The sequence below is a fragment of the Prunus avium genome, chromosome 1 (genome assembly GCF_965620075.1).
Source record: "Prunus avium chromosome 1, drPruAviu1.hap1.1, whole genome shotgun sequence".
Taxonomy (NCBI): domain Eukaryota; kingdom Viridiplantae; phylum Streptophyta; class Magnoliopsida; order Rosales; family Rosaceae; genus Prunus; species Prunus avium.
Window position 1 is genome coordinate 12,592,432 of NC_142284.1, and position 22,345 is coordinate 12,614,776.

Sequence of the window (22,345 nt, forward strand, 5' to 3'; positions counted from 1 at the left end):
AGTTAAGGAGTTCTAGTCTTAGCCCATCCATTACATTTGTTAGTGTGTTAAATAATTTTTTAATATATACCATGAATGCAATCCATTGAATAATATTAAGAATTTTTAACCAAACTTAAACATAGAAGTTTTGGATTAGTCAAGGAGTTCTAATCTCAGTCATTCATTAGATATATTAATAGATTAAATAATTTTTTAAAATATACATTACATGCAGTCCAATAACTAAGATTAAACCTCCTTAACCAATTCTTACCATAAAAATCTTAAATAAAAATCTTAATGGAGCCAAAACCCCATAAAAATCTTAATGGAGCCAAAACCCCTTACGGCATGGTACTTCTCAAGGATTTTTGTTACCGACAGAAATAACTCAAATCAGTCAGCAAGTGGACGATCTCTTTTGCCAAACAAAACCCAATTTACATAATAAAGTAGTTTTTGTAGCGTGATTGATGAAAACTTTTTTTTTTTCTTTTTTTCTTTTTTTTTTATCAAAGTAAGATAACTTCATTGAATCAACAATGTTTTGTTTTTTTCTTTGTAAAGAAAAAAAGAAATCCATTTTTCGTTTCACAACTCTATAAATAACTAACTCTTTGTTCATCACATCTTTCTCACCCAAAATCTCTCCATTTTTTGCTAAAAACCCACTAGTGTAGTGGTTTGGAGCAATTGTTCCTCCAGAAAAAATCCTAGATTGGAGTCTTAGCATCCATGTAGTGTGTATTAGTTTAATATATTATCGCCCCTCGCAATAGAAAATATCTTCAAAATAAAAAAATCTCTCAGTTTTTAAAAAAACAATTATGAAATAACTAATACATTTTGAATTCTATCCCTTAGCCCTTCACCACTATAACAAAATTTACTTGTTAAAATGATTTGTTCTTTTTCTGTTGTAAAATAGAAGGATAAATCCCATTTTGATGCAGGTATAGACCGTAAGAAACGAAAACAAACAGCCAAGATCACTTAAGACTACATGAATATGTTATGCTAATGTTACCGTCACGCTGAAAAGTTTCTTGTAATTTAGTAACCAACTTAATTGGAAATCTAGATTCTGACTCTCCTCAATTCAATTCCTTCTCATATGATTACGGATAAGTAAGCAAACATGCCATAAAAGAGAAGAAATTGGCGAGATAAGTCATCACTTGCAGATTGATCTATAGGGGTTCTAAATAAGGTTGTAAATAGCCATTTGGACATTGATACAAAGTTTTACAAAAGTTTCAACCAGGTTTTTGTCTAGACAAGTCATCACCTGCAGATTGATCTATAGGGGCAGAGTTACTATAATGGCTATAAAACAAAATGCTGCCTTTTTCTGTCTATTCTGAAGAACAAAAGGAGAGCTACTTGGGTATTACAAAAACCTATATACAAGCAATCGAGAAGCTCTCATGAGGAACCGGTGTCATCAAAAGACTCAGAACATTGTTGGCACATTGGAAACCTAAACCTCTTACAACATAACCCAAGTGGCCACCGCATAGAGTGAATGCAGTCCATATCCTCCGAGTGAAATCCAGCTGAAAGCAAATGAAATTATTCAGTAACACACTAGCACAAGAAAACAGATGGATAATAAGAACTACGACAACTCACAGAGGATTTATGGTTCAAGGAAGACCCTCCTCAAAAGCAGGGCATCCATAGCCTGAGTTAAGTTTTGTGGACTTGCGGGGTGGCATACTAGAGCCGGCACACTCATAGCTCCCTTCCGAAAGCAGCTTTCCAGATTTCTTACCCGATTTCTTACCGCGTTGTACCCTTCATATCATACACGGTAAGCATGCCAAAATGAGTTGATCAGTGACCAATGTCCCAGCCACTTACTGAAGCATCCGTGTTATTGTTCAAATTCCTAGTTAAGAAAATTCTTGAACAAACTCAAAACCTATCATGGTAACAAACCTGAGGGGTTCACTCCATTGTGAGTAGCAAATGATCATAGCATCGGCAAGTGACAAGTATTTTTTTAGTAACTATAGCCTTATTAATCATTCTATTAACAAATCTTAAGCATTGAACTTGTTACTTGTGTATGAGCTATATGAATACTTCCAGACTTTCATATGCAATGTTAAGGAAAATTAAAAGAACCTAGGAAAGAAAAAGTTTGTGCAAGTTTTAAAATGCAATACCTTGACTGCATTTTCGGACAAACATGAACTTCCACAAATATAAAGCAAAAAATAAAAGTTGTGGCAGAGAAATGTAAGTAAATTAAAGCATGTATATCTTTGAAACATATAGGATTTTAGTACCTCTTCACCTCTTCTCCTTTTGAAACATTGTAGAGGGAAACAAAGGATGGACTGTAAGCAATTGCCTCAAATGGTGACCGAGTCCAAGTAATTCTTATTTCCCTGAAACTCTTTGTTTCTTGATTATAACAAACAACAGCACAATTATTGAACAACAGCAGGATTTCCCCATTCCTCAAAAACATAATTGGTTCATACACATGACAGATTCGTTCCTCTGGACACTCGTACAAGTTTCCGAAAACAAGAACTTTAGTCCAAGACCCTTGAACACCATACTCCTTCATAACCCACATGTCGAATTTGCTATAATCATCATCAAACACAGATAAACAGAGACACCCACCTACCACTTCCAGTATATAACAATCTGAAAATCGATTTCCCAGTAAGCTAGGCACAGGCAGTGGTCGAAATTGTTCTCTTTCGAAGTCGAAAGAATGTATAAAATCAGGAACTGTACTACTATAGGATACCCAATGAAGAGCTCCATGCAGAAAAGGATTGAAGGGTAACTGATCAATATCCCCAGGAGCATTTCCAATACTTCTCCACACTCCTGTACCAATGGTGTATATCTCAGCCTCAGTGCCATTGGTCATTTGCAACAACTTGTACTCACTGGTTCCATTGCTAAAACCAAGCCCAACAAAAAAACACTTGTTTCTACTTAGATTGGTAGGAGGGATGCTGATGTGCTCACCCAAAATTGGATTGCACACAAAACATGGGTAATCTCTATTGGGTCCAGACAAACAGAGCAGACCATTACATGAGTTTATCAAACGAAATTCAGGCATGGCCCCAATGGGTAGGCTGTTTTGGGGATTAAACCTTATTTTCTCAAGCAGCAAATCAGAACCAGCACAATCTTCTATATGGGTAAAATCAAGTTTCCTTGATTTTCTTATAGGGGGGTAGGTCTTGATCAAGATGCCAACGGGTGACCTTGAAGAGTGGAGCTTAGTAAATTGAGGGTCAGAAATTATAGAAAGCCAGTCTTTGCACACGCACCTACAATTCAAGAGGGTCTTGATGGAGAGGCTTGAGAGGATTTCCAAGACCGAAGCCTGTGGAAGTTGTTGGAATTTGCTGCAAGGAGCTTTGGGTTGGCATTGTTCTCCTGATTGCTCTTTGTTTTTGCTGCTCATAGCTGCTCTGATTGCCACTTTTTTTCTTGGATTCATAGGATTTCCTTTCGTTTCTCTTGCCATTCTGTAGGTTTGGGAAAGTTCGAGAGCTAGCTGATGGGGGTGCCTTGAGTGAACTAGTTGATGCTTTCTTTTGAAAAATATTCAGAGCTAAAATGGCACGTATAAACTGGCATGTATTGGGCAAAGGACAAATGTCAAATGAAAATTAAGGAAGGAAGAAATCCTCTGATACGTGTACAACAACCGTCTTATTTTTCTGATTTGGGGTATTGTCTTCTTAATTATTTAAAGTCATTTTCGGTTTGTGTATTTTATCACTTTTACCACTAACGTATCTGTAGTTTCAATTTGATCAATTTTGTCCGTGTAGTTTCAATTACAAGCAATTCAATGAAAATCCCCATTTTTTTTTTTGTCAAATTACTTTATTATAAAGGGGCATTTTGGTCAAACATTGTATCCCCTCCCCAATTACTTTCACTGCCACCGCAGCCCTTACAGATTTTCTTATACTTTTAATTCTCAAAATCCCTTACCTTGGGTTCATAAGGAGGGATTTTGGGCAATGCATGGAATTAGGTTTGGAGTTTGAGAGAGAGAGAGAGAGAGAGAGAGAGAGAATGTGATTGCGAAGGGAAGGCAGCATAATGTTGGGCATGTGGAAGAGTGAGGGTATATGGTGGATGTGGGGGTATCGTTGCTATAGGTTGTGGAGCGGATTGAGTTAGGAGAAGGAGGTTGTCGAGAGGGCAAGGAGGGATGGGAGAAGGTGGTTGTGGAGGAATTGTAAGATTGGACGGAAATGCCCCTTACTCTGCCGAATTACTTACTCTTCATACTTAGTTAACTTAAGCATTGGAGAGCCTTCGGCTGGTACCACATCGATAACAAGGTTTTACCCTTGCACTTTCCTCTTGCAGATCCTCCAAAGCTTGCTGAAGGGAATCACCTACCGAAGGCAAGCCGCCCCTAAGTCGGTCTCCATAGTAGTCATCCATTTTCAAGCACCTACATAATGTGCTATTCCAACGACACATTTTGAAAAATACAAAAACCAAGTCCATATACAACCGGAAATGGATCTTTGGTAAAATGCAAATAATCTTCACAAGAAGATGCATTAAATGTATGCCATAATAAATAGGCTTATTTATTGTAGTGCCTCTTGAAATTATGGTCAAATCCCACACTGCCCCCCGTAAGTCAAAGTGGTACAGTTTGCCCCCTTGGTGTTCCAGTTTGCCCTTGCCGTTATCTCCATTCATAACTCCGTCAACTTTGATGAAGTGGCAAGGGTACTATAGTAATTTTAACTTTAAATAATTTTAAAATTTTAAAATTCCATTACGACTTAATAAAATTTAAAAGGAAATCAATTTTAAAAAATAAACCCTACCCAACCCCAAATCTCCACCAGCCACCCCATACGGACCCATATAGCTAGCTTTCAACGATTTGGGGAATTCCGAAGAAACTAGTTTAATTATCCATCAGCCTTTCATGCCTAAGCTCTTAACACTTTTCTTTGCAGAGATATAAATACACTGTTAACCACATCTAGTCCATTTTCATAAAACTAAAAGCATGTTTGTTAAAAACCAACAGAAACACATTGGCATGCCCACCTAGTTCCAACATTTCCAACATGTACCAATTTCATGATTTATAATGCTAAAATTTAATAATAAATGCACAACTGGAGGTATCCTTATTATGCATCGTGTATTCTATGAACTAAGATTCAATGTCAGGTCTAAAGTAAATAGAGTAAAAATAAAACGATCCAGTCAGTGACGGATCCAGGATTCAAAAGTCAGGTAGGCGAAATTTACCTTAAAAACTCGACGGTACGAGTGAATTGCTTTTCAGAGGAAATTATCAAAAACTTCAACGAAACTGTCCGGAATTGCACAGTCAAAAGCTATTTGGCTGCTTATAAGTTGTGTTTCCTCTTTTTTTAAAGTTTGACTGGGCCATCCCATAACACAAGAGTGTGGGCTGGTAAAAATTGTTTCCCTTTTTTTTTTAAAAAGTTTGAATGGGCTATAACACATGTGGGTAGTTTTACATGGGCAGGTAGGCAAAGGTTTCACTATCACATGTGATGGCTAGAAATAACCTTGTTTATATATAGGTTTTTTTTTAAGTGAAAAAAATTGGGGTAGGCCTGCCTACCCTGCCCTGGCTGTAGAACCGCCACTGGATCCAGTAATAAGGAGCAACAAAAATCCTAAACCATAATATTTTTCATATCAATCCCAATCTCCACTCTATAAATAAAAATCCAAACCCATAAGAAAAAAACTAACACTAAATCCAAACCCACCATTCTTGTAACTAAAATTAAGGTCTCAGTGCTATTAGGAGTGTAATCACTCATTATATGTTGTATTGTATTGCTAATTAAAATACTACTTATAATGAATGGTTACACTCCTAATAGTATCAAAGCCTTTTGTGATAATGAATGGACTCGTAGGTAGTTAAGTTGAATGTTATAGGTAATTTTCTGATAAGGGACTTTAAATATAGACCCATTTCATATCAAAAATGTTGAAGAAAAAACCATTGTGTTACAGATATTAAATGGAGGCCCAATTGGCATTTATTATTTATTTTTGTGACTGTTTTACCCTTAAAGGTAAATAATGGAAGCTAATTTAAAATTCCTTGCTTTAATAACGAATTTTGAATTTTGAATGTTGCATAGTCACCATTAAATACCTTCATCGATCCAAAATAATTTTATAAAAACAATCAACATATAACACGTTTAAATAAACCTACTATGTAGGTAGAAACCAAGCAAAATATATAGGCACCTAAAGAAAAGGTACAAACAATCAACTTGTCTCGCTTGCAAGTAGAATTTGACATGGATCGGTTTGGAACGATAGAGAGCTTTTTCATTAACGAAATCGAAGTTCGGTTTGGTACATCGGTAGTACCGTTTAACAAAAAAGTAATACTAAGAATCCCTACTACATATAATTAGATGTCTGAAACTGACATCATAGAATTACCAAGAATTTCACACATGGATAACTGCAACTATCACAGAGAAATACTAAGAATTCAAATACCAATAAACTAAGTACTCATATCATTTCTAGCACATCAGTATTTGTGAAGTTTGCAACATCCAAAGCAACAAAATCTACATCTTTCACGAAAGCCACCAAGACTATTTAAACCTTATTGCATTCTTAAAAGCTAATAATGTGTTGCCATGTATATTTGTATTTAAATAATAAATTATTTTTAATTTTTGGTTCGATACGGGTTTTCACGGTATAGGATATTATTACTCGTTCTTTTAACCAAATTTTTCGGTTCGAATCAGTACGGTAGAATTAAAATATAGAATAATAATTTAACTAAACCAAATCAAACCGTCGGTTCGATACAATCGGATGCCCACCCCTCCTTGTAGGTAAGTCGTTACCAATATACCTCCTATTCTGGTAAAAATGTCACAAAGCACATCACAAGTTAACCTCATTTTTAGTACCTAATCAAAAGGTAAAGGTATTGAATTATCTTATCTGATTGATAGGTACATAAGTAAAAAAATTGTCAAATTGTAGTCATTGTGACACATAATAAGCTAAAAAATTCGTAGCAAATTAGCAATCACTTCAACATTAAGCAAAATAAGATACCCAACCCATCAAATACCTCACGTGCAAAACCATGAATACACCCAAATCAAACAACAATGAGAGACATGAAAATTTACTCCAACAAAAAAGAGCAACATCAATATACTACAACTAATACTGCAACCAAAAATATTATACCAATTGTATGTATACTACCTTTTGCAATTATTTATAACAAAATTCTAAACACAAATATGGTATAAATGATAATACTTCCATGGCAAAAAGGACAAATGATATGCAACTTCCAAAAAGGAAAACAAATGATAACCATAGGAAATAATTGTACGATTGTAACTAGAAATTTAGACACTAATTAAAATCAAAAGTTTTAACAAAGGGTTTCAATCACTTTGTCCTAGACAAGCCATCAAAGGCATTTTGGTCTATAGACGCCGAGTTTCCCCTGATGGCTGAAGCCAAGTAACAAAAAGAAGCCTCCCTTTTCCTCTGAAGAAATCATGCAGTCCCAATCCTCTGATTCGAATCCGGCTGAAAATAAAAAAAGAAAATTAGAAAATGGATATAGTAGTAGCAACCACTAGATAGAATCAAGAGAGCAGAAAATGAATGCATAACAACTAACAAACAGGACAAGAAAATAGACAGATATATAAGCTATGAAAACTTACAGAGGAATTTTTGGCTTTATGAAGAGCCTCTTCAAAAGCAGTACAATCATAACTCGCTTCATCAAACAGGCAGCTTGTTATATCTCTTACTGCTGCCAACCCTGCATAAAAAGTGGTAACATAGAAATGAAGCTAATTTTTATGCATGAATTCTGAGGAATTATTTTACGAAAAAAACTCCGTTACCACTTGATTTTAGTGAAAAAGTAACTCATGGTTTATGCAACCCCAGAAAGTTTACCAAACCCACATAGTTAATCAAAATTTCAATCTAAGTTTAGGATCTGTGGCACTAAGACGCGACCTTCAAGACTGATAAAGCATACAGATTGTATACCATAATTTCAAACTTCTATGCAGTATTAGAGAAGATTAGCAACTTCATACACTTTTTACATGTCTGCAAAATGCAACATATTGGTCACATTTGCTTTAAAGCATCAACTTGCAAAAATAAAAATGAAGAAAGCAAAATTGTGGCAGAGAATTAATGTAACTAAGTTTATGCAACCAATTTTAGAAATATAATTTTAGTACCTCTTCACGTCCTCTGCCTTTGCAATATTGTATAGGGAAAGAAAGGATGGACTGTAAGCAATTGGCTGAAATGACCACTTCTTAGTCGAAGGAATCTTTATTTTTCTGAAGCTCTTTTCTTCTTGATTATAACAAACTACACGCTCAAAGTTGTAGAACATCAGGATTTCCCCAGTTTTCAAAAACATAATTGGATTATACCTATCACAGATTCGTTCCGTCCAAAGACCAAACAGGTTTTCGAAAGCAAGAATTTTAGTCCAAGACTCTTTGACACCATACTCCTTCATAACCCACATGTCCAGTTTGCTAGCATCATCCTCAAGCACACATAGATGGAGACAACCTCCTATCACTTCCAATGTCAAACTATACAGAAATTCATTCTGTGCTAGCAAACAAGGTAGGGATAATGGCCGAAATTGTTCTCTTTCAAAGTCGAAAGATTGTATAACCTTTGAACTTGTACTTCTACCACCATAGGGAATCCAATGAACAGCTCCATGAAGAAAATTATTGAACGATAAGTTATTATAATCCCCAGGAGGAGGAGGTCCAATGCTCCTCCATGCCCCTCCTGCGCCAATGGTGTAAATCTCAGCCTCAGTGTCCGGGTTGTTCAACTGAAACACCTTGTACACATTGGTCCCAATGCTAAAACCAAGTCCAACAATAAGCCACTTGTCGTTTCTATTAGCAGGTGGAATGGTGATGTACTCGCCCAAAACAGGGTTGCACACATACAGGGGAAAGCCTTCATTAGCTCCAAAACAAAGCAGACCATTACATGAGTTTATCAAGCGAAATTCGGGCATGGCAGCGTCAACTGGCGGTAGAGAATTTCCAGGAGAAAACGTTATTTCCTCGAGCTGCAAATCTGAACCAGGAGCAGCACATGCTTCTACTTCCAGATGGGTAAAATAAAGTTCCATTGGTTTTGTTAGAGGGGGAGGGGGGAAGGTCTCGATCAAGATGCCAAAGGGTGATCTTGAAGCATGGAGATGAGTAAACTGAGGGTCAGAGATTATAGAAAGCCATGCTTTGCACACGCACCTGCAGTGGAAGAGGGTCTTGACAGGGAGCCTTGAGAGGATGTCCATGACTATAGCCTGTGGAAGTTGCAGGTACCTTTGGGACACAATTTTTGCATTTCTGCAAAATGCAACATATTGGTCACATTTGCTTTAAAGCATCAACTTGCAAAAATAAAAAGGAAGAGAGCAAAATTGTGGCAGAAATATAATGTAACTAAGTTTATGCAAATATAATTTTAGTACCTCTTCACGTCCTCTCCTTTTGCAACATCGTATAGCGAAAGAAAGGATGGACTGTAAGCAATTGGCTGAAATGACCACTTCTTAGTCGAAGGAATCTTTATTTTTCTGAAGCTCTTTTCTTCTTGATTATAACAAACTACACGCTCAAAGTTGTAGAACATCAGGATTTCCCCAGTTTTCAAAAACATAATTGGATTATACCTATCACAGATTCGTTCCGTCCAAAGACCAAACAAGTTTTCGAAAGCAAGAATTTTAGTCCAAGACTCTTGGACACCATACTCCTTCATAACCCACATGTCCAGTTTGCTAGCATCGTCCTCAAGCACACATAGATGGAGACAACCTCCTATCACTTCCAATGTCAAACTATACAGATATTCATTCTGTGCTAGCAAACTAGGTAGTGATAATGGCCGAAATTGTTCTCTTTCAAAGTCGAAAGATTGTATAACCTTGGAACTTGTACTTCTACCACCATAGGGAATCCAATGAACAGCTCCATGAAGAAAATTATTGAACGATAAGTTATTATAATCCCCAGGAGGAGGAGGTCCAATGCTCCTCCATGCCCCTCCTGCGCCAATGGTGTAAATCTCAGCCTCAGTGTCCGGGTTGTTCAACTGAAACACCTTGTACACATTGGTCCCAATGCTAAAACCAAGTCCAACAATAAGCCACCTGTCGTTTCTATTAGCAGGTGGAATGGTGATGTACTCGCCCAAAACAGGGTTGCACACATACAGGGGAAAGCCTTCATTAGCTCCAAAACAAAGCAGACCATTACATGAGTTTATCAAGCGAAATTCGGTCATGGCAGCGTCAACTGGCGGTAGAGAATTTCCGGGAGAAAACGTTATTTCCTCGAGCTGCAAATCTGAACCAGGAGCAGCACATGCTTCTACTTCCAGATGGGTAAAATAAAGTTCCATTGGTTTTGTTAGGGGAGGGGGGAAGGTCTCGATCAAGATGCCAAAGGGTGATCTTGAAGCATGGAGATGAGTAAACTGAGGGTCAGAGATTATAGAAAGCCACGCTTTGCACACGCACCTGCAGTTGAAGAGGGTCTTGACAGAGACCCTTGAGAGGATGTCCATGACTATAGCCTGTGGAAGTTGCAGGTACCTTTGGGACACAATTTTTGCATTTCTGCAAAATGCAACATATTGGTCACATTTGCTTTAAAGCATCAACTTGCAAAAATAAAAAGGAAGAAAGCAAAGTTGTGGCAGAAATATAATGTAACTAAGTTTATGCAACCATATTTTAGAAATATAATTTTAGTACCTCTTCACGTCCTCTCCTTTTGCAACATGGTATAGCGAAAGAAAGGATGGACTGTAAGCAATTGGCTGAAATGACCAATTCTTAGTCGAAGGAATCTTTATTTTTCTGAAGCTCTTTTCTTCTTGATTATAACAAACTACACGCTCAAAATTGTAGACCATCAGGATTTCCCCATTGCTCAAAAACATAATTGGATTATACCTGTCACAGATTCGTTCCCTCCGAAGACCAAACAAGTTTTTGAAAGCAAGAATTTTAGTCCAAGACTCTTGGACACCATACTCCTTCATAACCCACATGTCCAGTTTGCGAGCATCATTCTTGAGCACACATAGATGAAGACAACCTCCTATCACTTCCAATGTCAAACTACCCGAAAATTGATTATTTGCTAGCAAACTAGGTAGTGATAATGGCCGGAATTGTTCTCTTTCAAAGTCGAAAGATTGTATAACCTTGGAACTTGTACTCCTACCACCATAGGGAATCCAATGAACAGCTCCATGAAGAAAATTATTGAACGATAAGTTATTATAATCCCCAGGAGGAGGAGGTCCAATGCTTCTCCATGCCCCTCCTGCGCCAATGGTGTAAATCTCAGCCTCAGTGTCCGGGTTATTCAACTGAAACACCTTGTACACATTGGTCCCGATGCTAAAACCAAGTCCAACAATAAGCCACTTGTCGTTTCTATTAGCAGGTGGAATGGTGATGTACTCGCCCAAAACAGGGTTGCACACATACAGGGGAAAGCCTTCATTAGCTCCAAAACAAAGCAGACCATTACATGAGTTTATCAAGCGAAATTCGGGCATGGCAGCGTCAACTGGCGGTAGAGAATTTCCGGGAGAAAACGTTACTTCCTCGAGCTGCAAATCTGAACCAGGAGCAGCACATGCTTCTACTTCCAGATGGGTAAAATAAAGTTCCATTGGTTTTGTTAGGGGAGGGGGGAAGGTCTCGATCAAGATGCCAAAGGGTGATCTTGAAGCATGGAGATGAGTAAACTGAGGGTCAGAGATTATAGAAAGCCACGCTTTGCACACGCACCTGCAGTTGAAGATGGTCTTGACAGAGACCCTTGAGAGGATGTCCATGACTATAGCCTGTGGAAGTTGCAGGTACCTTTGGGACACAATTTTTGCATTTCTGCAAAATGCAACATATTGTTCACATTTGCTTTAAAGCATCAACTTGCAAAAATAAAAATGAAGAAAGCAAAGTTGTGGCAGAAATATAATGTAACTAAGTTTCTGCAACCATATTTTAGAAATATAATTTTAGTACCTCTTCACGTCCTCTCCTTTTGCAACATGGTATAGCGAAAGAAAGGATGGACTGTAAGCAATTGGCTGAAATGACCAATTCTTAGTCGAAGGAATCTTTATTTTTCTGAAGCTCTTTTCTTCTTGATTATAACAAACTACACGCTCAAAGTTGTAGAACATCAGGATTTCCCCATTGCTCAAAAACATAATTGGATTATACCTGTCACAGATTCGTTCCCTCCGAAGACCAAACAAGTTTTTGAAAGCAAGAATTTTAGTCCAAGACTCTTGGACACCATACTCCTTCATAACCCACATGTCCAGTTTGCGAGCATCATTCTTGAGCACACATAGATGAAGACAACCTCCTATCACTTCCAATGTCAAACTACCCGAAAATTGATTATTTGCTAGCAAACTAGGTAGTGATAATGGCCGGAATTGTTCTCTTTCAAAGTCGAAAGATTGTATAACCTTGGAACTTGTACTCCTACCACCATAGGGAATCCAATGAACAGCTCCATGAAGAAAATTATTGAACGATAAGTTATTATAATCCCCAGGAGGAGGAGGTCCAATGCTTCTCCATGCCCCTCCTGCGCCAATGGTGTAAATCTCAGCCTCAGTGTCCGGGTTATTCAACTGAAACACCTTGTACACATTGGTCCCGATGCTAAAACCAAGTCCAACAATAAGCCACTTGTCGTTTCTATTAGCAGGTGGAATGGTGATGTACTCGCCCAAAACAGGGTTGCACACATACAGGGGAAAGCCTTCATTAGCTCCAAAACAAAGCAGACCATTACATGAGTTTATCAAGCGAAATTCGGGCATGGCAGCGTCAACTGGCGGTAGAGAATTTCCGGGAGAAAACGTTACTTCCTCGAGCTGCAAATCTGAACCAGGAGCAGCACATGCTTCTACTTCCAGATGGGTAAAATAAAGTTCCATTGGTTTTGTTAGGGGAGGGGGGAAGGTCTCGATCAAGATGCCAAAGGGTGATCTTGAAGCATGGAGATGAGTAAACTGAGGGTCAGAGATTATAGAAAGCCACGCTTTGCACACGCACCTGCAGTTGAAGATGGTCTTGACAGAGACCCTTGAGAGGATGTCCATGACTATAGCCTGTGGAAGTTGCAGGTACCTTTGGGACACAATTTTTGCATTTCTGCAAAATGCAACATATTGTTCACATTTGCTTTAAAGCATCAACTTGCAAAAATAAAAATGAAGAAAGCAAAGTTGTGGCAGAAATATAATGTAACTAAGTTTCTGCAACCATATTTTAGAAATATAATTTTAGTACCTCTTCACGTCCTCTCCTTTTGCAACATGGTATAGCGAAAGAAAGGATGGACTGTAAGCAATTGGCTGAAATGACCAATTCTTAGTCGAAGGAATCTTTATTTTTCTGAAGCTCTTTTCTTCTTGATTATAACAAACTACACGCTCAAAGTTGTAGAACATCAGGATTTCCCCATTGCTCAAAAACATAATTGGATTATACCTGTCACAGATTCGTTCCCTCCGAAGACCAAACAAGTTTTTGAAAGCAAGAATTTTAGTCCAAGACTCTTGGACACCATACTCCTTCATAACCCACATGTCCAGTTTGCGAGCATCATTCTTGAGCACACATAGATGAAGACAACCTCCTATCACTTCCAATGTCAAACTACCCGAAAATTGATTCTTTGCTAGCAAACTAGGTAGTGATAATGGCCGGAATTGTTCTCTTTCAAAGTCGAAAGATTGTATAACCTTGGAACTTGTACTCCTACCACCATAGGGAATCCAATGAACAGCTCCATGAAGAAAATTATTGAACGATAAGTTATTATAATCCCCAGGAGGAGGAGGTCCAATGCTTCTCCATGCCCCTCCTGCGCCAATGGTGTAAATCTCAGCCTCAGTGTCCGGGTTGTTCAACTGAAACACCTTGTACACATTGGTCCCGATGCTAAAACCAAGTCCAACAATAAGCCACTTGTCGTTTCTATTAGAAGGTGGAATGGTGATGTACTCGCCCAAAACAGGGTTGCACACATACAGGGGAAAGCCTTCATTAGCTCCAAAACAAAGCAGACCATTACATGAGTTTATCAAGCGAAATTCGCCCATGGCGTCGTCAACGGGAGGAAGGGTATTTCTGGGAGAAAACGTTATTTCCTCGAGCTGCAAATCTGAACCAGGAGCAGCACATGCTTCTATTTCCAGATGGGTAAAATAAATTTCCATTGGTTTTGTTAGAGGGGGAGGGGGGAAGATCTCCATCAAGATGCCAAAGGGTGATCTTGAAGCGTGGAGACGAGTAAACTGAGGGTCAGAGATTATAGAAAGCCACGCTTTGCACACGCACCTGCAGTTGAAAAGTGTCTTGACAGAGAGCCTTGAGAGGATGTCCATGGTTATAGCCTGTGGAAGTTGCAGGTACCGTTGGGTTGCCATTCTACTGCTTGTTCTTTCTTTCTGATCGCTCTTCTTCATGGTTGTGGGAGTAATTTTGCCAGTCTGGCCAGAAAAGAATCACAGTTGGTACAGAGATGCAAATAGAAAAGGTTTGTTGTTAAATTTGACTTGAAATTAAGAGGAGAAACAGGTGAATATAGAGATGGGTTGGCTTGGGATGATCCAGGAAAGATTGGATTGGATTTGAAGTTGTAAACTTGCAGTTGCTAAAAATTGCAGAATTTGGAAATGTGAATGGGTTAGGGTTTTGCAGACAACATATATGATTCAAAAGAGAACAAGAGTTTTCTGGAGACTAGAAGAGTGAAAAGTGGTGTTTCGTTGGCACTTGGAGATGACGAGAATGTTACCCAAGGGGTTTGGTCTAGTGGATATCCTGGCTAGGCCTGCAAGTGGGCGAATGTTAGCTGGCCTCAGTGAGGTCCAGCGTTCGAATCCCACCTTGTGAAAAACACCCCCTGGGGAGAGTCAAATCCGTTCAGGTCTACGACTCGGAGTGGTTGCTCACTTGCTATTACCAAAAAAAAAGAGATGACGAGAATGCGGCTGCGAACGAGAGATAAGTGCTCGCTGAGAGGACTTCACTGGATTTTTTATAGAGAAAATTGCCCTACACGGTGTAGGCGTGTGGGACAAGGAATTAAGCTGTGTGGGAGACAAAAAGCGAACCCAAAAAAAATTGTGGGAGACAAAAGGCTTTCGGGTAATGAGTTAAATAATAAATTATTTTTAGTGGAATGAATGGCTGTTGGCTTGGCAATATCTCCCTAGTGTATATTATTTCTTTCTACATGCTTTTGTTTCTGTGTGGGGCTCCAACGCCAAGCCATTCCCTTTTGTGGCCCAATAATAACTTAATTGTTTGTTTAATCAGAAATTATAGGAACTTAATTGTTAGTGCCTATATATTTAGTAAGATCATTGATATATATAAAAAATTATATTTAGTAAGATAAAATCAAATAAAACTATATATATTATATTAAATCGGATAGCATCATCATCGGATTGGATTATATCAAATCCAGATTCATTCTATTAACTCAATGGACTAATGGATTGGAAACATAATCGGATTATGGAATTATACCACAAGATCCATCTTCTATTAATTACATCGGATTCGGATCAAAATTTGATTCATTGACAACTCTACCTAAACCCTAGAACTAAAAAATCAATCAATTTAACACTCAAATTATATTAAATTGACCATTTTAGCCCTTGTTGTTAAGTTTTGTAAATTTCATCTCATTTTTCATTAACTATAAGGGTAAACTTATAATTTTGAATAAAATAAACAATAAATATATCAAACAAAACAAAATACAAAATAAGAAAAATAGAATAACATTTATAAAAATAAAAGAAAACAGCCCCATGCACATCTCTCTCTTCTTCAACCTAGCAATCAATTCCCAATTGAGCCACCAATATAATCAATTCCCTTGAGTTATGCAAGTATGAAGTCAACCTATATCCAAGATAGATCGTCACAAAACCCAGGCCCCTCCTCTTCCTGCGAAACCAACCGCAACACCACCGACATGTTCACATCACCAGCAATGACGCTTGGATGAGGATCCATCAACGTCCTTTCCCTTCTTGTCTCTCTCTATCATCTATATGACACATACCAACATCTCTCTCTCTCTCTCTCTCTCTCTCTCTCTCTCTCTCTCTCTCTCTCTAAATTGTTGAGTCGGTGTTTGGTTGAGGAAGCTGTTGAATATTGGCTCAAATATTGTGTTGTTTACTATCTCTGTTGTCAGTGGCGGCAGATCTGTTAAGGCACAATGAGGTGCAGCTAAACCTCTTCTCGTCGGAAAAATCATTGTAGATGCTTCAAATTGCCCATTTGCTTAATTAGTGTACAGATTACCTTATTTCCATTTTCAATATTTAAGTAAATATTTACAATGTAAATAAGGAAGTACCCCCCATTTGGATTCAAATAAAAATATTAGAAAATCAAATTCCCACCAAATCAAAATATGAAAAATCGGTTTTAGTGCAAAATTCTATTTCGGCTAAAAATGATGGCTGATTAAGTCAATATATACTTTATACTAAAATCTCATAAAATCAAGTTTTCTTAGTTGATGTGTAAGGAATAAAAGCCGCCAAAAATTATCTTGAGAAAATGATTATTCCGAAAAACCATTTTTCATACCTAGTCAATATTGCAACTCCGCTAAAAAAATTCTGGATCCGCCAGTGTTGCATGTCGACCACTTGGAGAAAGGAAGAGATTATTCTTCCCTTTCTCATGCATTTGCTGAAAGCAAAGGAAGAGTGGTTTTTTTTTTTGGGTAAAAGGAAGAGTGTTTTTTGTTGATAGAATGTTATATTAACAAAAGTACAAAAGGAAAACATGCAGTACGTGGGCAAGCTATCAAAGGAAGGGAATGTTGGTTGAAGTCAGCCTTTGTAAAAAAGAAGGGAACAAAAGCCATGTGAAGCAAGCTGGAAAATGGGAAAAGCAAGTTTGACTAGTTGCATATTGATCACAATTTGCTTGTGATTGTTTATCCCTTGATTCACGGATTGGCTACTATATTTATTAAGCCACTTGGGGTATGTGGCAATCATATTGATTGCAAGATTAAGAGTGGCAGCCGTGAGCTTTAGAGAGAGAAAAGAGAAAAGTAGAATCATCTTTGTATTATTGCTACTACTTTTGGCTCTTGAGTTCTTTGAGAAGCCAACTAGAGCTATGCCTAATTAGGGACTTCGTTGGCAGCAGGAAAGGAGCGGCTGGTTTCTTTTCCAATTCTGGTGGTTGAGTTGTTTCGGTGCATTAATGTTCCTTGTTTCATGGAGGACTTTGAAGGTGAGAGAGTGCTCTTGTCACAGGGGCAAGCCGTATGCACCATTGTGTCTTTGCTGCTGCACCTTTTGCGTGAGGAAGAGATGGTGATGTGAAGAACTTCTTTGTTTATAATTGTTCTTCATATCTTTGTAGCCTCTCTTTCTCTTTTGATATCTGTGTATGAGTGACTTGGGTGTATTTGGGATTTTAGGTTGTGAGAGTTAAACTATGTAATTCCTAGACTAGGTGAAAGTGTTTAATCTCCTTTGGGATACTAGTGGAAGTTCTTGCTATTTTCGAACTGGATGTAAGCTACACACGGGCCGAACCAGTATAAATCCTTGTGTCTCTTGGATTTTGCTATTTTCATATTTGTCTTATTGTTTCAACGGTTCCGTATTGGCCCAAAAATATTCCTGGCCCAGTGCGATACCTTATTAAGAAAAAACCCGATTGAAGCACATGAAAGTTCGTCATAAGCGCTTACACACGTGCCACGCCAAGCAAACAAGCAACACGCCATGCTACAAACTTAAGTGGGCCCAAGCCATGCAAATGTCTGGGGCTTGCTGAGAAGGTTGTGGTATGGATGGTTATAAGTATTCACAAGGCCCATTGAAGGTTCAAGGGATAGAAGTTTTTGGGCTGCTTGGGAGTACGAAAACTCAGGCCCATTCCTTGAGCTCAAACACATGGGTAAGCAATAGAGAGAGAGAGAGAGAGAGAGAGAGAGAGAGAGAGAGAGAGAGAGAGAGAGAGAGAGAGAAGAGGTGGCCTAATGCCTTAAAAGAATATTTAAGGGTCTGCAACACTTAGGAAAGCCCCATATCAGTTAAAGCCTCTAGCACCTTGTCAAAAGGTAAAGCAAATAAGCCATTTCCAGCAGCCTGACGAAACCTTAGCTGACCGCTGGAAGTAGGAAGCCAACGACCCAATGCCTTAGGAAGCCCAACCCAGTACTTAATAAAATATCTAGCATCGAGTTTAGCCAATGTCAAAGCTCCAGAACCAAGTCAAATAGAGGTCATCGCAAGAACCAAAGGAAATCCATATGTGTAGGAGGAATACCCATTGGACAAACGACTCTATCCATTCTCTTTTTCCTCTGCGAGCTCTAATTTGAAAACCAAGGAAGAAAGCAGGTGGCGCCTCACCCCCATAGGGAGGTCCAGCCGCATAGAAAACCTTGGAACTCCAAAGAGCCTGTGACCCATGCGCTCTGGTTGAAGAGATTTCACCAAAAAGGAGTGAATGGAAAGAAGCAAAGGAAAAGTGGGAATGGAAGATCGATAGAATTAGGGTTCTAAGTGCCTATAAAAGAGAGCTTTCTCTACTCAACAAACCCATCATCCAGAGCGCGACCAAGCTTTGTCAAGTGGCTGGGAATTTACTCAAGACACCCCATTCTCTATTTTCATCTCTCCCTCTCTTCCTTAGTCAAGATCCCTTCAAATCTATCTCCCCCTTGCCCTAAACATTCGTTTCCATAAGAAATTCAAGCTTTTGTCTCTCTCTCAGATTGCTAAACTTGTGAAGGCTTAGCTCCCATGCCATAAGCTCCTCAAGCCAAGCCATACTGTCACTAGTTTTGTCACATTCGTCTGGTGTATTGGTGGAAAGAATCCAAGGTGTTTTCTAAGGTTGTCACTACTCCTTTCAAAACTCTCTTGGAGCCCAGTCTTTGAACTTAGAAACAGGGGCAATCTGATCTGTTCATCCTTTACAGCAGCCCAAGCCCATTCATCTGGCTGCTGGAAGAAAAAGACTCCTACACATACCTAGTGATTCGACCGAAGACTCCTGAATCATATCATCAGAGCATTCTCCCTCCCTCAAAAAACCAAAAACCCCATCTCCTGAGAGCTCTCTTGAGCTCTATGTGTAAGATCCCACATCGACCAACAGAGAGGGGGTGATGTGCCTTATATGTACATGTTCGCCTCCATCTAGCACGAGGCCTTTTGGAAGCTCACTAGCTTCAGAGTCATGGGAACTCCAAAGTTAAGCGAGTTGGGGCTAGAGCAATCCCAGAATGGGTGAGCCACTGGGAAATTGCTCGTGAGTTCCCAGAAACAAAACCGTGATGGTAGAGAGGGGGGCCCAAAATGGACAATTTCGTGCTATGGCGGAGCCGATTCCGGGATGTAACAATTTGGTATCATAGCCAATCTACCGTGTGATCCGCTTGTGCCGACAAGGACGTCGGGCCCCTAAAGGGAGTGGATTGTAAGATCCCACATCGACCAACGAAGAGGGGGTGATGTGCCTTATATGTACATGCTCGCCTCCATCTAGCACAAGGCCTTTTGGGAGCTCACTGGCTTCGGAGTCATGGGAACTCCGAAGTTAAGCGAGTTGGGGCTAGAGAAATCCCAGGATTGCTCGTGAGTTCCCAGAAACAAAACCGTAAGGGCAGAGAGGGGGGCCCAAAGCGGACAATATCGTGCTACAACGGAGCCGATCCCGGGATATGACACTGTGCCCCGCCTTCATTTTGAGAGTCGTTGGCTTTTCCATACCCAACATGGGTGTTTTGTCCTTGAGCTTTATCTCAGATCATGAGCTTCTACCTCCTTTTTGTTTTCTCTACATTTTTCTCTTCACCCTCACTTTAAATTTCCCTAAATTATGCCTAAATTTGGAAAACACAAATCTACACTTTCAATCTCTTCTTTCTCCCTCACCCAAAAATATTGTTTTTCAACCTACACTTCTCACCTCTACATCCATTGCCCCTTCTCTATTATGGTGTCCTCCACACTTCCCTCTAGTTGTGTCCCGACCCGAGGTCTCAACCACCAGCCACTGCTCCTCGGCTTCATGGATGACGATGCTTCAAAAGTGCTCCTTGCACGTGCTTCTTGGATTATGGTAGTGCTTTTTGCATGGGTGGTTTGTCCACCATCATTCTTCGTTCTGAGCATTGGTATGTCTGGTTACTGGGTACCCATCTCTGGCGGTTGTGGATTTGTGACAGCGGCACAGCAAGTGGGAAGTGGCGGCTAAGGCTTCTTAGATTTAAGGTTTTTCCTTTGTGTTTGTATTAGGCTAGATGTCTGTTTTTGGGCCTCAACTATGCTAATTTTCTTTTTTTGTTTCTATTAGGCTGAGGTCTTGTATCTACGGGCTGTTTTTTATTTTTGCATTTTTTGACTATATAATCTCTTTCATTTGTAATGAAATGAATTACCTTGACCAAAAAAAGAAAAAAAGAAATAGCATTCTCCCTCTTTATTGAGGGTAGAGATCCCTTGTTGTACACTCACCTGTCTTCATGAATTGATCATGAACCTTGACATACAATATGGTCATGCCACTAAGGAGTACAACGCTTTACTAGATCAAAAATCCACGACGCTTCCACAAAACAAATGTGGTGACTCATGTCAGACGAATTTACATTATTGCAATTATGGAGATCTTGTTTGACATGTAAGTAAAATTTTCATATAAGATTTCTTGATTGATCACATTCAGTGAATTCACTCTCTAGTAAATACTCATTCACTTATCTTAATGACTTTACATAATTATCCTGAGATTAATTATCCTTCCAATTGAGCAGATACAGTATAGTTTTTCACGTGGAAGGCCACAAGAAACTTTGCTTTCTTTTTAATTCTTTATACCATATTCTATGATCACCTTTGCTTTTGGCGTGTGCACACCTCCAGGATGTTGGCTTTTATCATTCCCTTTGCTGCCAACATTCCTTTTTCCAATTGTTAACTCCAGCGGCTGCTATTTCTTCATTCTTTCCTGCTCATCACGTGTAATCCCACAAGCTATGTCGCATGCTTCATTTTTACATTATTCTTTCTTCTTTTGGGCGGCTGCACATTCACTATGCTTCTTTCATTCTTCACGTGTAAGTCCACATTCTCATATAATAAACTCAAAGATATTGCTAAGACTCCATTTCTTTTCTTTCATGGTGCGGCACTTCCACTCTTTGCTGCCAAAGGTCCTGCACCAATTATCCTTTCATTATTATAAGGTAAGCACATGGAAGAAATTACAAAATTAATGACAATGAAATGATGCGGCTCCATCTTACAACGTAGAAAGAGGCAAGTAGTCCCAAGGAGCCAACTACCCAACAATTGTATCCAGCCCAACATTTTGTTTTGATTTCATTAAGCTTTCTAATTAACCCAACTACCCTCATATTTTTCAAGCATCAAATTTCATTGCAAATAACAAAACGAAGACATTTGTTAAATTTTAAAATTTTAAAATTTTAATTATTTTTATGGGAACCATGCAATGTTTGGTTTCATTAAGCTTTCTAATTAACTCATGTAGCGAGTTTTAGGCCAACGACTCTCAAACCAAAGGTTTTAGACCAGCCGACCTGACGAAATCTTGAAATCATGGGTCTGCAACAACCTCTCAATCCTCTTTACATGTCTTTGAGTGGGTAGTTTCGAGCATGTAACTCCATCAGCATACGCCCACCGCCTATAGGGGTTTGGGTTTGTTTGAAGAGAGATAGAGGGAGAGAGGAGGAGGGGACATGGAGGGAGGGGAAGAAAGGGTGGGTTGGGGGGAGGTGAAGATGGGGCGTTGGGGCTGGGAGGTGGGAGAGGGAGAGAGGCTTTTCTTTTCTTTTGATTTTTAGTTTTTAATTTATTTAGTATTTTATTTAACTGAACTGTTTTACCCCTATATTTGATAGCAACATTGACAGAATGTAACAGTAGGACTAATTTGCTGATTAATATAGAGTTAGTGGACCGTTTGAACGAATAATTTAGTTAAATGACCAAAATGCAACTCGGGTATAAGTTTGAGGATCATTTGAGTAAATAACCCTAACAAATTAATTACTTCTCACAATAATGAAATTGTATATTTCATTGTTTGTTTTTTTTTTTTAGTTTTATCATTCAATTAATTGCATTCATGATCAAATTAATAGCACTATATTATTAATCCTAATTAAAAAGACGCCTATTTGTCCAAAAAAAT

The 22,345-nt window shown here is 38.8% G+C and overlaps 6 protein-coding genes across 8 annotated transcripts; all 6 read right to left on the reverse strand.

Moving 5' to 3' along the window:
* Window positions 1-1,181: 1,181 nt before the first annotated feature.
* On the reverse strand, window positions 1,182-3,602 carry LOC110767479 (F-box protein At3g07870-like). 3 transcript variants are annotated; one of them, XM_088247676.1, is made up of 3 exons: window positions 2,277-3,602; window positions 1,615-1,779; window positions 1,182-1,538 (listed from the first exon to the last, which is right to left on the reverse strand). In XM_088247676.1, the coding sequence occupies exons 1-2, from the start codon at window positions 3,488-3,490 to the stop codon at window positions 1,629-1,631; spliced, it is 1,365 nt and encodes a 454-aa protein (XP_088103802.1). In that variant the 5' UTR covers window positions 3,491-3,602; the 3' UTR covers window positions 1,182-1,538; window positions 1,615-1,628. The 3 variants fall into 3 exon arrangements, with proteins under 3 accessions (XP_088103802.1, XP_021826719.2, XP_088103830.1); XM_021971027.2 differs by lacking the exon at window positions 1,615-1,779; XM_088247704.1 differs by lacking the exon at window positions 1,182-1,538 and having other exon boundaries at window positions 1,636-1,873.
* A 3,729-nt stretch (window positions 3,603-7,331) lies between these two features.
* LOC110767484 (F-box protein At3g07870-like) lies at window positions 7,332-9,410 on the reverse strand. The gene is made up of 3 exons (XM_088245879.1): window positions 8,262-9,410; window positions 7,725-7,825; window positions 7,332-7,584 (listed from the first exon to the last, which is right to left on the reverse strand). Exons 1-2 carry the CDS (start codon window positions 9,359-9,361, stop codon window positions 7,786-7,788), a joined length of 1,140 nt encoding a protein of 379 aa, XP_088102005.1. The 5' UTR covers window positions 9,362-9,410; the 3' UTR covers window positions 7,332-7,584; window positions 7,725-7,785.
* A 121-nt stretch (window positions 9,411-9,531) lies between these two features.
* On the reverse strand, window positions 9,532-10,684 carry LOC148297342 (F-box protein At3g07870-like). Its single transcript, XM_088246474.1, has one exon. It carries the CDS (start codon window positions 10,633-10,635, stop codon window positions 9,532-9,534), a length of 1,104 nt encoding a protein of 367 aa, XP_088102600.1. The 5' UTR covers window positions 10,636-10,684.
* Window positions 10,685-10,818: 134 nt separating this feature from the next.
* On the reverse strand, window positions 10,819-11,973 carry LOC148297343 (F-box protein At3g07870-like). The gene has a single exon (XM_088246480.1). The coding sequence runs from the start codon at window positions 11,920-11,922 to the stop codon at window positions 10,819-10,821; it is 1,104 nt and encodes a 367-aa protein (XP_088102606.1). The 5' UTR covers window positions 11,923-11,973.
* Window positions 11,974-12,105: 132 nt separating this feature from the next.
* Window positions 12,106-13,260, reverse strand: LOC148297344 (F-box protein At3g07870-like). The gene has a single exon (XM_088246488.1). The coding sequence runs from the start codon at window positions 13,207-13,209 to the stop codon at window positions 12,106-12,108; it is 1,104 nt and encodes a 367-aa protein (XP_088102614.1). The 5' UTR covers window positions 13,210-13,260.
* Window positions 13,261-13,392: 132 nt separating this feature from the next.
* Window positions 13,393-15,089, reverse strand: LOC148297345 (F-box protein At3g07870-like). Its single transcript, XM_088246493.1, has one exon. The coding sequence runs from the start codon at window positions 14,578-14,580 to the stop codon at window positions 13,393-13,395; it is 1,188 nt and encodes a 395-aa protein (XP_088102619.1). The 5' UTR covers window positions 14,581-15,089.
* Window positions 15,090-22,345: the final 7,256 nt, after the last annotated feature.

Bases quoted from the DNA above. Each gene is read 5' to 3' on its own strand.
- LOC110767484 (XM_088245879.1), bottom strand. From the start codon at position 9,361: ATGGACATCCTCTCAAGGCTCCCTGTCAAGACCCTCTTCCACTGCAGG. The intron at 7,826-8,261 runs GTACTAAAATTA...CTTTTTATGCAG, and splicing joins AAGGCAGAGGACGTGAAGAG to GGTTGGCAGCAGTAAGAGAT.
- LOC148297345 (XM_088246493.1), bottom strand. From the start codon at position 14,580: ATGAAGAAGAGCGATCAGAAAGAAAGAACAAGCAGTAGAATGGCAACC.
- LOC148297342 (XM_088246474.1), bottom strand. From the start codon at position 10,635: ATGGACATCCTCTCAAGGGTCTCTGTCAAGACCCTCTTCAACTGCAGG.
- LOC148297343 (XM_088246480.1), bottom strand. From the start codon at position 11,922: ATGGACATCCTCTCAAGGGTCTCTGTCAAGACCATCTTCAACTGCAGG.
- LOC148297344 (XM_088246488.1), bottom strand. From the start codon at position 13,209: ATGGACATCCTCTCAAGGGTCTCTGTCAAGACCATCTTCAACTGCAGG.
- LOC110767479 (XM_088247676.1), bottom strand. From the start codon at position 3,490: ATGGCAAGAGAAACGAAAGGAAATCCTATGAATCCAAGAAAAAAAGTG. The intron at 1,780-2,276 runs GTACTAAAATCC...TATGATATGAAG, and splicing joins AAAGGAGAAGAGGTGAAGAG to GGTACAACGCGGTAAGAAAT.